Genomic DNA, 16,633 nt, shown 5'->3' with positions numbered 1-16,633 from the left:
GGCCGCGGGCGTGGGCCGCCTCGGCCTGGTGGACTACGACGTGGTGGAAGTGAGCAACCTGGCCCGCCAGGTGCTGCACGGCGAGGCCCTGGCCGGCCGCGCCAAGGCCTTCTCGGCCGCCGCCTCGCTGCGCCGCCTCAACTCGGCGGTGGAGTGCGTGCCCTACGTGCAGGCCCTGACCCCCGCCACCGCCCTGGACCTGGTCCGCCGCTACGACGTGGTGGCCGACTGCTCCGACAACGTGCCCACGCGCTACCTGGTGAACGACGCCTGCGTGCTGGCCGGCCGGCCCCTGGTGTCGGCCAGCGCCCTGCGCTTCGAGGGCCAGATCACGGTTTACCACTACGACGGCGGGCCTTGCTATCGCTGCGTGTTTCCTCAGCCGCCCCCGGCGGAGACCGTGACCAACTGCGCCGATGGCGGGGTGCTAGGGGTCGTGACTGGGGTCCTGGGTTGCCTGCAGGCCCTGGAGGTGCTGAAGATCGCGGCGGGCCTGGGGCCCTCGTACAGCGGCAGCCTGTTGCTCTTCGACGCCCTCGGGGGCCGGTTCCGCACGATTCAGCTGCGGAGGCGCAGGCCCGACTGCGCGGCCTGCGGGGAGCGGCCCACCGTGACCGCCCTGCAGGACTATGAGGCCTTCTGTGGCTCCTCGGCCACCGACAAGTGCCGCGCCTTGCAGCTGCTGAGCCCCGAGGAGCGGGTCTCCGTGACCGACTACAAGCGGCTGCTGGATTCCGGGGCCCCCCACCTGTTGCTCGACGTCAGGCCTCAGGTGGAAGTGGACATCTGTCGCCTGCCTCACGCCCTACACATCCCTTTGAAACACTTGGAGCGGAGGGATGCGGAGAGCCTGAGCCTCTTGGCAGAAGCCGTCCGGGAGGGGAAGCGGGACACCCAGGGCGGGGCCGCCCTCCCCCTCTATGTGATTTGCAAACTGGGAAACGATTCCCAGAAAGCCGTGAGGATCCTGCAGTCCCTGAGCACAGCCCAGGGCTTGGACGCTGTGACGGTGCAGGATGTGGTCGGGGGCCTCATGGCCTGGGCTGCCAAAATCGACGCCACGTTCCCGCAGTACTGAGGTGTCCGTGCGCTCCGTCCGGCTCGGCCCGAACGCCTCAGAGACAAACTTGCCTTCTTCAGGAACATAGGAGGAGCCTGAGAGGGAGCAATATTGAGGCTGTTATAGACTCTTTTTTATAGGGCGCTTTTCGTGTGTCTCGCTTTCTTGCAGTGCTGAGGATGAAACTCAGGACTGGCGCTCTACCATTGAGCTACCTCCTCAGCGCCTCAGCTGGGTTTGGAGCCTTTCGAAGGCCTCACACGATTAACATGAGTGGATTATACTGTGTCTGAGAATCGCCTGCGTTTTCAGCAATGGTGGGGTGTCTTGAATGCATGAGATGTGATAGGACTTGATTTTGTATTTTAAGCTGCAGATGATTTACCCGTCTTGCTTTCTTTTTTTCCACCAATCAAAAAGTTCTCTAAATAGTCCATTTTATGGTTGTTTTTTGCGGGGATCGATATCCAGCCCGGGGCCTCCCATAGGCTGGGCTGGTGTTCTGCTGCCGAGCTACATTCCTAGCTTCCGTCATGCGCGTTATGCCTGGAATTAAAATGTACTAAACAGTCTGATTTTATTGATCACATGATGTAGCAGTGAGAGAAACTGCCTTTTCTATCAAAGTGCTTAAAAGTACTGCTTTGGCCTGAAAGTAAAAGAGGAATTTCTTTTCTTGTGATAAGGAAGGATTTTTGAAATGTAAGTTTGTTTTTGTTTTAGTTTTGTTGTTGTTTTTGTCAGTCGTGGGGCCTGAACGCTGGGCCTGGGCGCCGTCCCTCAGCTCTTCAGCTCAAGGCTAGCACTCTACCACTTGAGCCACAGTGCCACTTCCAGCTTTTTCTGCTTATGTGGTGCTGAGGAATCAAACCCAGGGCCTCAGGCATGCAAGGCAAGCACTCTACCACTGAACCACCTTCCCAGCCCCAGAAATGTAAGGTTTTTTGTTTGTTTGTTTGTTTGTTTTTTTGGGTCCAGTCATGGGGCCTGAACTCTGGGCTTGGGCGCTGTCCCTCAGCTCTTCAGCTCAAGGCTAGTGCTCTACCACTTAAGCCACAGCACTACTTCTGGCTTTTTTCTTTTTGCTTATGTCGTGCTGAGGAATTGAACCCAGGGCCTCATGCATGCAAGGCAACTGCTCTACCACTGAGCCACCTTCCCAGCCCCATGTAAGATTTTCTTAGCTGATTTCTTTCTCCCAAGATCGAAACACATCTCAGAGAACACACCTTTGATAGTTATAGAAATAGAGGATGTGGTTTATGTTTGTTTGTTTTTTTCCAGTCATGGGGCCTGAACTCTGGGCCTGGGCGCTGTCCCTCAGCCCTTCAGCTCAAGGCTAGCACTCTACCACTGGAGCCAAGCACCACATCCAGCTTTTTCTGCTTATGTGGTGCTGAGGAATCAAACCCAGGGCCTCCATGCATGCAAGGCAAGCACTGTACCACTGAGCCACCTTCCTAGCCCCTGTGGTTATGTTTTGAGACTAGTTGTGTACTGTTGACCTTATTTCAGAGTCTTTCTTTTAATGGTCACCCTACATAAATACATGTTCAAACTAGCCAATCAGGAACAGATTGTGAACCTGAGCTTAACCAATCAGAGCAGAGGGGCTGGGCCTGTGGGTGTGCTTGTCAGGTTTTTGGTGGATGGTGCACCCTTCTGCAGAAGTAAATCTTGCCTTGCTGAGACAATCCTTTACTTTCATGCCTATCATTGTGACTCCAGTGTCCTGGGAGCATATTTATAACAACTTGGCATATATTTTCTTGTTTTGTCTGTCTTTGGGTCTTATTTCTACTCAGAGAATAGCACATATTCTTCAGAAGTAAGTAATATGTAAAGTCTTTTAGTGATTTAATATGTGGTTATTCTAGAAAACATTTTGAATGAATATCAAAGCAAGGTAGACACAGCCTAGCAAAATAAATGAAACTTTGTAGTCTGTCAGTTTCATAAGTTAATATTTACTGTCAGGATCCATCATGTATTGTATACATTTAACATTTGCTATATATACTATATACTGTGGTTTGACTTGTTTCAGAAGTATCAGGTCCAAGTCCCGGCTTTTTGCCCCTCTGTGGAATGTTGTAACTCTCTCTGTGAAGAGGTGTGCTTCGCAGTGCGCTGTGTTCTCAGGAAGGGGGAGCAGGGCTCTTCCTACTGCTTCTCCAGAGGAGTTAGAGACTAAATGAGGCCCAGCCTGGAGAGCAGAGAGGGCTGGCGTCTGGCTTCCAAGTGGTAATTCCAGGGAAAGCTGATTGGGTGCATACCCAACCGCAAGATGAAGGAATGGGTGCTTTTTAAAGGCTGGTGTCCTCAACTCAGTAACTGTGGCTCTGTAAGCCTGGTTGGCAGTGGGCCAGGCAGTGGAAATGACTCCCCTTAGTCAGTGAGGTCTCAGAGTGGTAGGAGAAGCTGGGTGCCAGCGACTCACGCCTCTACTCAGGAGGCTGAGATCTGAGGATCCTGGTTCAAAGCCAGCTTCGGTAAAAAAAAAAAATCCATGAGACTATTATCTCCAATTAGCCAGTGAAAAACTAGAAGTGGAGTTGTGGCTCAAGTGGCAGAGCCACCAGCCTTGAACTAGGTGATAGTGCCCAGGGGCTGAGTTAAGTTACCTGTACCACCATACACACCCATGGGCTAGGAATGGGGCTTAGTGGTAGAGTGCTTGTCTAGCATGCATGAAGCCATGGGTTCAATTCCTCAGTACCACATACACAGAAAAAGCCGGAAGTGGCGCTGTGGCTCAAGTGGTAGAGTGCTAGCCTTGAGCAAAATGAACAAGACATTTTCTGTTTCTGTGGCTTAAGTTTAGGGAGACATCAATTAAATTAGTGATCAGGGCTGTAACAGAAAAGAAACTGACGAGCTGGGATGGGGAGGAAGGGAAGGTGATTTGAGGTAGATTGGTGCGGAGTGACCTCTTGAGAGACAATATCAATCCCAGAACCTGAATGGTGAGGTTCCAGTGGTAGAAGATCTGAATCTGGGGGTGGAGGGCTGTTCAGGAACCCCTCAAGGAAAGTGGGTTGTGAGCAGCTGCAGCTGGAGCAGGAGGCCTGAGGGGTTTGGAACATGTAAGGATCAACAGGCTGAGTTTTATTTCAAGAACAGTTGTTGGTGCGGTGCTGGAGTGATGTTTGGGATTTGCCTCTGGATGCGGTGGCTGGACTGTGTACTTCCGCCGCCGCCGCCTCATTGCTTTCTCCTTGCCAATCACCATCTTGCTGAGAATCAGAACGGGAGGCTCGCAACCCTCATGCAGTGGAGCTTCCTGCGCTGCACACAGTGGGTCCACAGGGGTGTTGTGCTTGGTGAGCCAGCATCTCCAAAGGAGGGCCCAGAGCGAAGCCCACAGCCCTGCCCCCTGTCCCGTGGGTACTGGCCAATGCCAGCCCACTTAGTTTGAGCAAAGTGAAAAGCAGCACCTCAGCCTAGGAAGCCGGCCGGTAAACAAGGGTGGAGGCGGGAGGTGTGATGGGGCACTAAGATCCCCTCGGTCCTGTGGAAAAGGGTGGGTCTCCCCACTCCCCAAGCCTCCGTTTTATGTTTTGGTTCTCTTTCATTTCAACTCAAGGCCCTGTGCTTGTTCAGCTGGCACTGCACCACTTGAGCCAGGCCTCCAGTCTTGCCTTCTGCTGGTTAATTGGAGATAGAGTCTCAGCCTGGTCTGGCCTTAAACTTCAGTTCTCCAGATTTCAGCCTCCTAAGTAGCTAGGTTTGTAGGTGTGAGCCACTAGCACCCAGCCTTTATTTTTGTTTTAAACATTGGCTTCGAGCTTAAAGAAGCAAGTATACTCCCCAATTTCTATGTTGAAGGAACATCACACATGTAGTTAAAAAATTACGTTCAGATTTTTTTTTGAGGGGGTGGGGTGTACTACTGGGGATTTAATTTAGGGTCTTAAGCTTGCTAAGATGGCGTTTTAGTACTTGGTCCACTGTGCCAGCCCTTTCTGTGTTGGTTTTTTTCTTTTTCTTTTTTCTTGCCAGTCTTGGGGCTTGAACTAGTGCCTGGGCTCTGTTGCTGAACCTCTCTTTGCTCCAGGCTGGCACTCTACCACTTGAGCCACAGCACTTCTGGCTTTTTCTGCTTATGTGGTGCTGAGGAATCGAACCCAGGGCCTCAGGCATGCAAGGCAAGCACTCTACCACTGAGCCACCTTCCCAGCCCACTTCTGGCTTTTTCTGTGTATGTGGTACTGAGGAATTGAACAGGGCTTCATGCATGCTAGGCAAGCACTACCACTGAGCCGCATCCCCAGCCCTGTGTGGGTTATTTTCTTGGTCTGGACCATGATCCTTAAGTGCACACTTCCTCTGTTGCTGTGACAGACACACACCCTCCGTCAGCCGCTGGCTGGCTGAGGCGCACTGGCAAGCCTGTGTGCTGGGCGGCCTCTCACCACAGTTCGCCATCTCCACCTCCCGTGTAACCAGGATTATAGGCATGAGCCACTCTATCTAGTCACGTATATAGGTTTTAAAAAGTAATCTGCTCAAAGCCAGGCATCAGTGGCTCACTCCTGTAATCCTAGCTACTCAGTAGGCTGAGATCTGAGAATTGTGATTCAAAGCCTGGCCAAGAAAGCCTGGGACCTTTTTCTTTTTTTTTTTTTTGAGGGGAGAGTGTCAGTTGGGCTTAAACTCAGGGCCCGGGTGCTGTCCCTGAGCTGTTTTTGTTCAAGGCCAACACTCTACCACTTTCAGTCACAGCACCACTTCCAGCTTCTTAGTAATTGAAGACTTTTCTGCCAGGGCTGGCTTTGAACCGAAATCCTCAGATCTCAGCTTCAAGGGTTACAGGTGGGAGCCACCAGTGCCCGGCCTCTGTGAGACTGTTAGTTCCACTAAACTACCAAAGAAACTGGAAGTGTAGCTGTGCCTCTAGTGGTGGAGTACTATCCTTGAGTAAAACGAAGCTTAAAGACAGCACTGAAGCCTTGAGTTCAAGTCCCAAGACTGGTGCGTGCATGCGTGCATGCATGCATGCGTGTGTGTGTGTGTGTGTGCCTGCATGTGTGTGCCTACACACACACAGACACACAATCTGCTCAGGATAAAATGCAAAGAGTGTGTGCACCAAATATTCTGTGTTGCTCTGGCTACCTGACAGGGGCGGGGGAGGGGGGGAGGGAGAGAAGACGAAGGGGGGAGGAAGGGAGGGACGGGCACAGGTGGGGCCGGGCCTGGAAGGGTCCATCATTTATAACACTGGGCCAATGTTAGCTACTGGGCTTGGACGGATGCACCATGGGTTTATATAATACTAAACCTGATTTCATTTCTGACACCCAAAAATTATATCCAAAACAAGTTTAAAAACCAAATCGTCTGTACAGGAAATGAAGCTGTCCCTGTCCTGTCAGTCTCTCTTCATCCTAGATTATCTTTGTGATCAGTCTCCTCACACAATCACACTTAAACCTAGATTATCTTTGTGATCAGTCTCCTCACACAATCACACTTAAACTTTTATTATTTATTTTGTTGATTGGGGGGCTGGAACTCTGGGCGCTGTCCCTCAGCTCTTCAACTCAAGGCAAGAGCTCTACCATTTGAGCCACAGCGTCACTTCCAGCTTTCTGGTGGTTCATTAGAGATAAGAGTCTCAGGGACTTTCCTGCCTGGGCTGGCTTTGAACTGCGATCCTCAGATCTCAGTCTCCTGAGTAGCTAGGATGACAGGCATGAGCCACTGGTACCAGCTGCCTGCTTAGTTTTCTTATTGTTAGTATAACGATGTCTCCCCTTCCTTAGCTCTCTCCCAGTTTTTCCCTCCAGTCCCTCCACAACTTGTATGGTTTATTTTCAACATAGTATCTAGTGTATATATATATATACTTTTAGAAAGTGTGAGTGGTAGCATTCCAGTTACTTTGTTACTATTTGCTTTTAAAATGTATCACGCTTGTAATCCTGCTACTAGGGAACCCAGCCTAGAGGGCCAGGGTAACCAGGGAGGGCCTCCCTCCTTCTCTCATTTCCTCCTTTCCCTCCCTCCCGCCATGCTACCTGAAAACAGCATTCAAGTGTAGCCTGGCACCTGTGGCTCACACCTGTAATCCTAGCTGCTCCAGAGGCTGAGATGGCGCTCCGAAGCCAGCCAGGGCAGGAAAGTCTGTGAGACTCCTGTCTCCGACGAAACACCAAGAGCAGCTGGAACTGGAGTTGCTGCTGGAACTAATCTGCAGCCTGAGTTTCCTCGGGAAGCTCTCAAGAAGTTTTCCTTGGAGGGAAAGAGAGAGGAACGGCTCTGGAGGTTAGCGATGGAGCATGTCAGACACACTGTCATGGCCGCTGGGCGGGCACGGCACTGCTTGTTCCCATAGTGCCTTGGGCTCTGCTCAGAACGCACCTCTTCCCATGACAGCTAGGTTTCTTGCTCATCTTTTACACTGAGAGCGAAGTGATAGTGTCGTGTGCTCCGTCGGCCATGACCGTCCACTCTGCCCCAGGACGGGGCACGGCCAGTCCAACTTGCTACCCCCCCGTGTGGTCTGTGACAGACCAGAGTGGGGCCCGAGTTGGCACATGGGCTCTCCCCGATGCGTCACATCCTGGAGTGGGAGACAATGAATGAAGGGCAAGGGCCGCGTCTCGGGATTTCGGCAGACGTCTGGGATCTCAGCTTGCTGAGTAGCTAGGTTACAGGTGTGAGCCACCTATCCCTGATCCTCTGCCTCCTAATTCTCCACCTGGCAGAGGACTGGACCAGGACCCCGCACCTGGCAGAGGACTGGACCAGGACCCCGCACCTGGCAGAGGACTGGGCCAGGACCCCGCACCTGGCAGAGGACTGGACCAGGACCCCGGGACAGTAGCATCTCCCAGAGAAATGTCCCACCCTTAACCCCAGCCAGCGTTTCACGTGCTTGTCAGCATGTAAGTGGCTCACCTGTCCTGTGATTGACCTTTCCATCTTTTTGTTTTCTTTGATCAAATCCTGGTTGTTGAAAACCTCAAAAGCTGAATTTGCTCATTATTTAAGTGGGGGTCTGGGAACCCCATCTTTTGTTTATATTGTGTTTGTGTTTGTACCCAAGCCAGTCCTGGGGCTTGAACTCAGGGCCTACACACTGTCCCTGAGCTGCTTTTGCTCAAGGCGAGCGCTCTACCACTTGAGCCACAGTACCCCTTCTGGCTTTTTCTGTGTCTGTGATACTGAGGAATCAAACCCAGGGCTCCATGCATGCTGGGCCAGCGCTCCACCACCGAGCCACGTGCCCAGCCTCACCTCCAGCTTTTTTGGAGCCCACAGCCCCTCTTGACATCCCCCCTCCGTTGACGGCCCCCCCTGGGCTTCTCTGCCAGGTCCGGGGGTCCCAGGGGCAGCATCTGCCATCCACTCCCCGTCACCGTCAGGAAGAGCTGGCAGCCGACGCGACAGCGGCTCACACTTCCCTTGGCACCAGACTCTCGCTTCAAGCTGTCCAGAGAGAATGCCTGCCGGTGCCAGGGACAGAATGGGTGCTGAGCGGCTCCAAGTGCCAGTCTTCATGCCGCGCATGGCCGCCCCGCGTGCCACCCTGGAGGCCAGGGTCAGCGGATGTGAGAGACGCCCCTGAGAGGTGGCTGCCGCGTGGGGGCCCGCCGGGAGCAGTGGAAGGCTGGTCCCACTTCAGTGTTTACAAAGACGCCAGGGGCGGGGCAGTCAAGGACTGAGGGATCACAAGTGGGTGGGGCTTAGCGCATGTCCAGGTCTGCACGCCCAAGATCTGCATGCCTGAGGCCTCTACACACAGTCTCTCACACCTAGCTCACCTTGACCTGAACAATTCTGTCTGGTCCCAGCCTGGAAGTGTGTGTGTGCGTGTGTGTGTTTGTGTGTCTGTCCATGTGGTGTGTGCTGGTATTAGGACTTGAACTCAAGGACTTGCACTCTTGCTTGTTTTTTGTTTGGTTTTTCACTCAAGGCTGCTGCTCCACCACTTGGTGCTATACTTGCTTGTACTTACTGATTTGTTGGTGATTTACTGGAGATAAGTCTCATTGACTTTCCTGCCTGAGCTGGCTTTGAATTGCAATCCTCATAGCCCATTCCTGAATAGCTGGGATTACAGGCATGAGCACTGAGCACCAACTCCCTGCTAATGATCAAGTTTTTTTCTTTTCTGGTTGTGGGACTTGAACTCTGGGCCTGGGCACTGAGCTCCTTGGTTCAAGGTGAGCGCTCTACCACTTGAGCCACAGCACCACTTCTGGTTTTCTGGTGGTTTATTAAGAGTCTCATGGGTGGGGCTGGGAAGGTGGCTCAGTGGTTCGATTTCTCAGCACCACATAAGCAGAAAAAGCTGGAAGTGGTGCTGTGGCTCAAGTGATAGAGCTCTAGCCTTGAGCTGAAGAGCTAAGGGACAGCACCCAAGCCCAGAGTTCAGGCAAAAAAAAAAAAAAAAAGAGTCTCATTGGTTTCCTGCCCAGGCTGGCTTTGAACCGTGATCCTCAGATCTCAGCCTCCTGAGTAGCTAGGATGACAGGTGTGAGCCACCGGCACCCGGCTGATGATCAGGTTTTTGAGGGCAATCATTTTGGGGATTGAAAAATGCATTTTAGGCCCCAGGTCCAAACTCCTAGTGTTCCCCACGTCCAGTTTGTCAAGGAGCTGAGTGAGGGAGAGAAGTCACTTTGATGGTATAGCATGCGGCACACTGTGGGGGAAGCAAACCTCTCTGCCATCTTCTGGGGACAGAAGGACTTTTGGTTTAAAGAGAATTACACTGGGGAGTGACGGCAGGCATGGCTAGACAGAGCTGGTCACAGGTGGGGCGTGCTGGTGTGTGTCGGGGGTTCCAGAGGTGTTGGGGGGCCCAGCAGTCAGGATGATGAAGTCATGGCTGTGTCAGGTGCTCTGTCCCCCAGGGGCTCAGCTGTTGCCTTCCTGGAAGGTGTCTCCTCCTCAAAGATGTCAGGATGGGGTGGAAGCAACTCCAAGATGAGCGGCCAGCAAATGGGAGGGGGCACGAGAGATACTGGACTAGAGGTTTGGGAAATGTAAAAATCTGGCCTCGGGGAGGAATTTGGGATGTCTGTGGGAACAGACGAGGATCAAGGACCGGTCGTGAGCCTTCCATGCGCCCTGTGGGCCTAGGTTACCTTCCACCACCGGGCCTCGGCCACAAGCGTGTCACCAGGAGCGTTTCCCACTCTGCAGCGTTGCATTCTCAGAACCAGCCATTAGTGTCACAGCTTTCCAACCACGCCCGAGCACCTGCTGAGCAGCACCAAGTGGCACCAGCAGGGGGCACCAGGTCACTTCAAAATCCCCCTTGTGAAGTCTTTGAAACAAGATTTTTTTTTGGGGGGGGGAGTCCGGTCGTGTGGCCTGAACTCTGGGCCTGGGCGCTGTCCCTCAGCTCTTCAGCTCAAGGTTAGCGCTCTACCACTTGAGCCACAGCGCCACTTCTGGCTTTTTTTTCTTTTTGCTTATGTGGTGCTGAGGAATCAAACCCAGGGCCTTGAGCATGCAAGGCAAGCGCTCTACCACTGAGCCACCTTCTCAGCCCTTGAAACAAGATTTTTAAATCAACTTTTTTTCCTGCTTAAAAAAACTCCTCATCTCATTTTAAAATCATAAGACCTATGCATTTCTTAAGACTTTTTTCTTTACCTGTTTGTCTCCCTGATCAACATAAAAACAAATAACAGCCACCACAAGAATAGCAATACTGGGACAGTACTTCCTGAGTCTAGTCCTAATTTGGCTTCTCTTTAAAAGCTGTTTTCCACTGGGCACTGGTACCTCATGCCTGCAATCCTAAGGAGGCTGAGATCTGAGGATCATGGTTTGAAACCAGCCCTGGCAAGAAAGTTCATGAGACTGTTATCTACAATAAATACCAAAAGAGCCAGAAGTAGTGCTGTGGCCTAGGTGGTAGTGCTAGTTTTGAGCAACAAAGCTCAGGGAGTGTACCTGGGCCCTGAGTTCAAGTTGCAGGAGCAGTGTGTGTATGTTTGTGTGTGTGTGTGTGTGTGTGTGTGCGTGCGTGCGTGCGTGCGCGCACACACATACAAAACTATTTTTCTGTAGGTTCTCAATTTCCTATCCCATGTAAGCATTGTCTTTAACTTTAAACTCAGAATATTTGTAATGACAATGCGGAAGAACAGTGGTGAGCTGAAGGTAGGCAGAAAGAAGCGTGCTTGTCTCTGAGAGCCGGAGCTGTGGCTGAAGCAGGAGCTGGAAGGAGACACTGCTGGTGGTGCTGTGCAGGGCAGGTGCAGTGCACTGGCTTCCCACACAGTCCACGCCGAGGTCAGTGAAGGCCTGGGGAACAGCTGCTGTGGCCAGCTGAACATTTCCCCGTAGAACACCAGCAATACTGGGGGTCCTGGCATGGGAGGCGGCCACTTCGGGTCTCATAGGTTTGGGAAATGTATATCTAGATATTCACCAGCAGTGTCGGTGTGGAGCAGGTTGTAATTCCGGAAATGGCCAGGAGGTGGGGGTGAAGGACAAGGAACGGACCACGTGCCTCAACCTGCAACACCGCCCGCCCACCCCCTCAATATGGCTGAGCTGCTTTGTGAAGCCACAGGGCCAAGCAGCCTGAGAGTAAAACCGCCAAAGCCATGAGCCTAAATAAGTGTCTCCTCCTTCAAACGGATTTTCCCAGCTGTTTTTCTCTTTTTTGTTCTTTGTATTTTTTTTTCATGGTACTGGGTTTAAATTCAGGGTCTTGAACTTGTTTGGCTAGTACTTTACCACTTGAACAATTCCTCCAGCCTGACTTTTAGCTGTTTGTTTACTGGGTATTTTGAAGATGAAGCCTAGTGGACTTTTCTGCCCTGGTGGCTTCAAATCTCAGTCCTCCAGACTTCAGCCTCTTGAGTAGCTTGGATTAATTACAGGTATGAGTTACCAGCTCCTTTCTTTCTAACTTCCTTCCTTATTTCCTTCCTTCCTCCCTCCCCCCCTTCTTTCTTTCCTTCTGTACTGGGGCTTGAACTTAGCTTGGGCATTGTCCTTTAAGACTAATGCTCTACCACTTGAACCACATCTCATTTCAGCTTTTTGTTTGTTGAAGACTCTCCGAGACTCGCTGGGTGCTGGTGGTTCATGCCTGTCATCCTGGCTACTCAGGAGGCTGAGATCTGTCTGAGGATCGTGGTTCAAAGCCAGTCCAGGCAGGAAAGTCTGTGAGACTCTTATCTCCAGTTAACCACCAGAAAACTGGAAGTGGGGCTGTGGCTCAAGTAGTAGAGTGTTTGCTTTGAGCTGAAGAGCTGAGAGACAGAGTTCAACCTCCCCCCCCCCCGCCCCCAACAACAAAGACTCTCAGAGACCCTCTGGCCCAGGGCATTCCTTCTCCTCATGACCTCACTGATTGGCTCATGGCTGGGTAAGTGATTCCAGCTGCACTAGTCAGAGCGAATCTCAGGATTTAGGAATGATCCAAAAGATACCTTGGTCTTTCCTGGTGGATCTGAATGTGAGAAGATGACCGGTCTCCTGCAGCCATGTTGTCATCATGAGATGAGAGTCTAGAGGTGCCAGGAATGGGACACAAAAATAGAGCCCAGAGAGAAGACATTTTAAGACAGAAAGTCACCACGTATGACACAGACCGGAGGCAAGGAAGCTGGCTGTGTTTGTTAAATGGACTCAACACGACACCCCTCACATCATCTTCCATAGCCAGCTTGAGTCGGGTTTCTGCCATTTGGGGACATAACAGTCCACCTAACACGATGGCTTCAGAAAGAGGCTGCTGCTGGCCTCCCATTCGCTCCAGACACCGTATTACCTGGTCCTTGCTCACTCCCTTCCTGTCCCCATGGCCTGGGAGGCACAATCACCCCTATCCTCTTCCCAAGCGAGAAAAACTGCTCAGAGAGGTTAAGTAACCAGCTCATGGGCCACCCAGCTTGTGATGGTCCAGGCAGGACCTCACTCCACCCCATGCTTGCCCATGGCTTGCCTGTCCCAGTGTCCAGGCCCCCCCCCCCCAGGACGACGCTGCGAATGGAGGGATCTCAAGGGCGTGTCTGCCAGGTCTCTCCTAACCAAGCGGGAAATGCGTTTGTAACCAGCGGCTGCGGCTGCGGCACAGGAGGAGCCAAGTGGCTCGGAGCATGGTGGAAACGGAGTGGAAGGAAGCCGCAGTGCCCGCTGGGAGGGAGCCGGTGCCCCGGGCCGCGGCTGGCCGTCTCTCTGCAGGCCCCACCGTTTCCTGAGGTATCGTGCACTGCCCGCATCCCTGCTGGGGTGGGGACCCCCGGGGAGGAGCGGGACCCTCCGGCTTTGCTCACCTGCCCAGAGGTGCACAGCACCGCCGAGACCCTCAAGGCTGCCGACTTGACATTCTGAAGCCCAGGCTTCTTCGAGCTGTCCTTGACCTTCTAGTGCTTTCTGTGACCCTGGGTTGTCTGACTTTCAGTGTGTGGCTCCAACGAAGCCAATATTGAAAGGCTCTTGGCCTACCAAGGGAAACTTGTCTGTGGATGGGCGGCTGCCCCTGCAGCGGTCACTCTGGCCCCTGCTAAACGGGCTGGCCGTGAAGACGGGATCTAAGGGCGTTGGCTGGGGCCTCTGGCTACGGAGCCACGCACAGGAACTGGAGAACCGCCACAGGCCCCGCAATCTGGCCGTGGCCTTCAACCTGTTCCAACAAACTGAGCCTGGCCATGCTGGGCCGGCGGGGTGAATGGCACACACGTTCCCGAAAAGCAAAGGTTGTGTTTGGGCTCTGGTATCTTACCCGGCTGCAGAGACGGCTCCCAGCCCCAGTGGCTTCTCAACATCAGCTTCACAAGGAACGGTCACGCTGGGAAATGTGGCTCCCACCTGCAATCCCAGCTACTCTGGAGGCTGAGATCTGAGGATGGAAGTTCAAAGCCAGCCCAGACAGGAAAGTCCGTGAGACTCTTTTTTTGGGTCTGGCCGTGGGGCCCGAATGCTGGGCCTGGGCGCTGTCCCTCAGCTCTTCAGCACAAGGCTAGTGCTCTACCACTTGAGCCACAGTGCCACCTCCGGCTTTTTTTTTCTGCTTATGTGGTGCTGAGGAATCGAACCCAGGACCTCAGGCATGCAAGGCAAGTGCTCTACCACTGAGCCACCTTCCCAGGCCCCATGAGACTCTTATCTCCAGTGAATCAGCAAAAAGCTGTTCGTGGAGCTGAGGCTCAAGTGGTAGAATCCTAGCTTTGAGTACAGAGGCTCTGGGATGGCACCCAGGCTGAGTTCAAGCTCCAGGACTGGCACAAGAGCGTGCGCATGCACACACACACACACACACACACACACACACACACAGAAAAGGTCATTGATGGAGGCTAGGCTCGCAGGATGGAGTCCATTTCTGCGTAGAAGCCATTAGGAGCCCTGGGCGTGGACTGTTCTTAGCGTGACTGTCGCCACCCAAGTGGCTGTGGTGTGTGTAGGGACTCACATTCATCCTTTCTTTCCTTGTGTCTCTACATGGGCTCTGTGAGCCAGTCCCTGCCTCCCAGGGCTGACTGCCACATAGGGGCAGAAAGGTCAAGAACAGCCGGGCCCTGGTGGCTCACACCTGTCATCCTAGCTACTTAGGAGGCTGAGACCTGAGGATCGCGGTTCAAAGCCAGCCCAGGCAGGAAAGACTGTGAGACTCTTATCTCCAGCTCAAAGTGGCAGAGCACTATCCTTGAGCAAAAGGGCTCAGGGACAGCACCCAGGCCCTGAGTTCAAGCCCCACAACCAACAAAAAGAGAAAAATACAAATAACTATAGATGTGTCGCATGATGACACAGCATCTAGAAAAGGAGGAGGAGCAGGAGGGGGTTCATTTTTATTGGAGGACAGTGGTGATCATGACTGTCGGGGATGGTTTGCGGATTCCAGTATCGGGGATGCGTGGGAGCTGGGCCCACAGGGGGCCTGGTGAGTGGAGCGGTCAGGGGGTGAATGGGCAATGGGAGCCCTGGGCCAGGGGCTCCGTCGAGGTTGCTGTGGGAAGGACCAGGCCAGGCCAGGAGGGAGGCTGGGGCTGGCTACTCTTGAGCTGCCCGGTGGGCTCTTGGTTACCAGTGCCTGGGCCTGTGACCATGACAGTGGGGACAGTACGGGCGCAGGCTGGCTGGGTGGATTTGCACCTGACAGCACACACCTGTCACTTGCCATCTCTAGGAAGTGGCAGCCCAGGGAGGGGCCCCTCAGCACGGCAGGGCCCCAGGCGTCCCTCTGTGCCATGGTGGCCACTGTGCAGACCCCAGACCCTGTCCACTCTCAGCTTGTCAACATTAGGAATGACTTCCTGTAATCTGCACGTGCAGGCTCTCCCATCAATCATCATAAAGCCCGCCCACCTGGACACGCCAGGGCCAGAGCCCAGACGAGGCCGGTCAGGCCAAAACTACCAAGACGGATCTACTTTTCATTTTGATATTTTATTCTTCGAAGGTTTTTGGCATTGGTCAAACTTTTTAAAAAGAATGCATTGGGACCGCGGTATTGGATGGCTGAATTTCCTGGTCCCCAGGCAATTCCTGGGGAACTGCTGGAGGCAGTCTCTGGGCTTGTCTCCCCCCAAGCCCGCCCCTGCTCAGAGGGGCCTGGGGACAGTGTGGCTTTACTGCCTTCCCACTCACCCAACGGCCAGCCAGCCTGAGACAGGAGGGTCACGTGACCAAGAAATGAGGCTGGCCCACAAAGTCGTCGGGTTCAGATGGAGGCCCCCCTGGACGGACAGGGGGCAGTGGCCATGATCAGGACGGCTGGGTGTCTTGCAGAAGAGGCAGAGAGGTCTCAATCTAGGTCTGTGGGCTCTGGAAGCAGCTTCTCAGGCCTCCTGGGATGCCAGAGGGCCCCAGGTGAGGTCCTGGGTGATGGCCAACCGTGTCTCCTTGGTGATCTGGACAGATGAGAAGCTGCAGGACGAGGCCACTGACCCTGGCCACAGGGACGTGAGCCTCTGTCCTTAAGTTGGGGGGGGGTCCAACCTTCCATCAGTCTCTTGTCCAGGTTTTCAAGGCCCCGTTTGACACCTCCTGCCTTCCACTTCAGTCACTCGCGTCTCACAGCCACTTTCCGTAAACCTGAGGCGTCACCTCGCCAGAGATGCCAGCACCCATTGCTATGACACCTGCTGGGCTGGGAGAGGACGGTTAATTAGCTGGAAAACTTACGCGAGGTGTGAGTCACTGGAAGCAGGTGTCAGGAGAGTCTCTAATGAGGCCATATGGCCGGGACGGCATTTCCACTCTGCTGAGCCATAAGTATGCCTGAGAAGTGCTGGAGGGGGAGGAGGAGGAGGAAGTGGGGGAGGAGGATGAAGGGGAGGGAGAGGAGGGAGAGAGAAGACAGAAGACAGAGAGGAAAGAGAAAAGACAGAAGAGAGGGTGGGAGAACAGAGACAATGATAGAGGTAAAACAGAATAGAGACGAAGAGATAGAAAACAGAATGACAGAAGACAAAGACGGGGAAGAGAGACAGAGAAGACAGAACAGAAACAGAGAGGGAGAGAGACTAAGAAAACAGAGAGACCGCCACAAGGACAGAAAGAGACAGGATGAAGACAGGGACAGCCACGGATGGAGACATGGTGAGGGAGAGGGGGAGAGACAGAGGGGCTGGGGACCAGCCTCCA

At 53.3% G+C, this 16,633-nt stretch overlaps 1 protein-coding gene across 1 annotated transcript in view; it reads left to right on the top strand.

Annotated features, from left to right (window-relative positions):
• Mocs3 (molybdenum cofactor synthesis 3) overlaps nucleotides 1-1,632 on the top strand; it is a 2,040-nt gene extending 408 nt beyond the window's left edge. The window contains exon 2 of the mRNA XM_013024302.1: nucleotides 2-1,632. Coding sequence (XP_012879756.1) covers nucleotides 2-1,078 — 1,077 coding nt within the window. The 3' untranslated portion in view covers nucleotides 1,079-1,632. The remainder of the gene's footprint in view (nucleotide 1) is intronic.
• The last annotated feature ends 15,001 nt before the right edge of the window (nucleotides 1,633-16,633 follow it).

Source organism: Dipodomys ordii, unplaced genomic scaffold (assembly GCF_000151885.1).
Source record: "Dipodomys ordii isolate 6190 unplaced genomic scaffold, Dord_2.0 Scaffold75, whole genome shotgun sequence".
Classification (NCBI taxonomy): Eukaryota; Metazoa; Chordata; class Mammalia; order Rodentia; family Heteromyidae; genus Dipodomys; species Dipodomys ordii.
The sequence above is the reverse complement of the archived record's forward strand: the minus strand, read 5'-3'. Positions and strand labels throughout refer to the sequence as shown.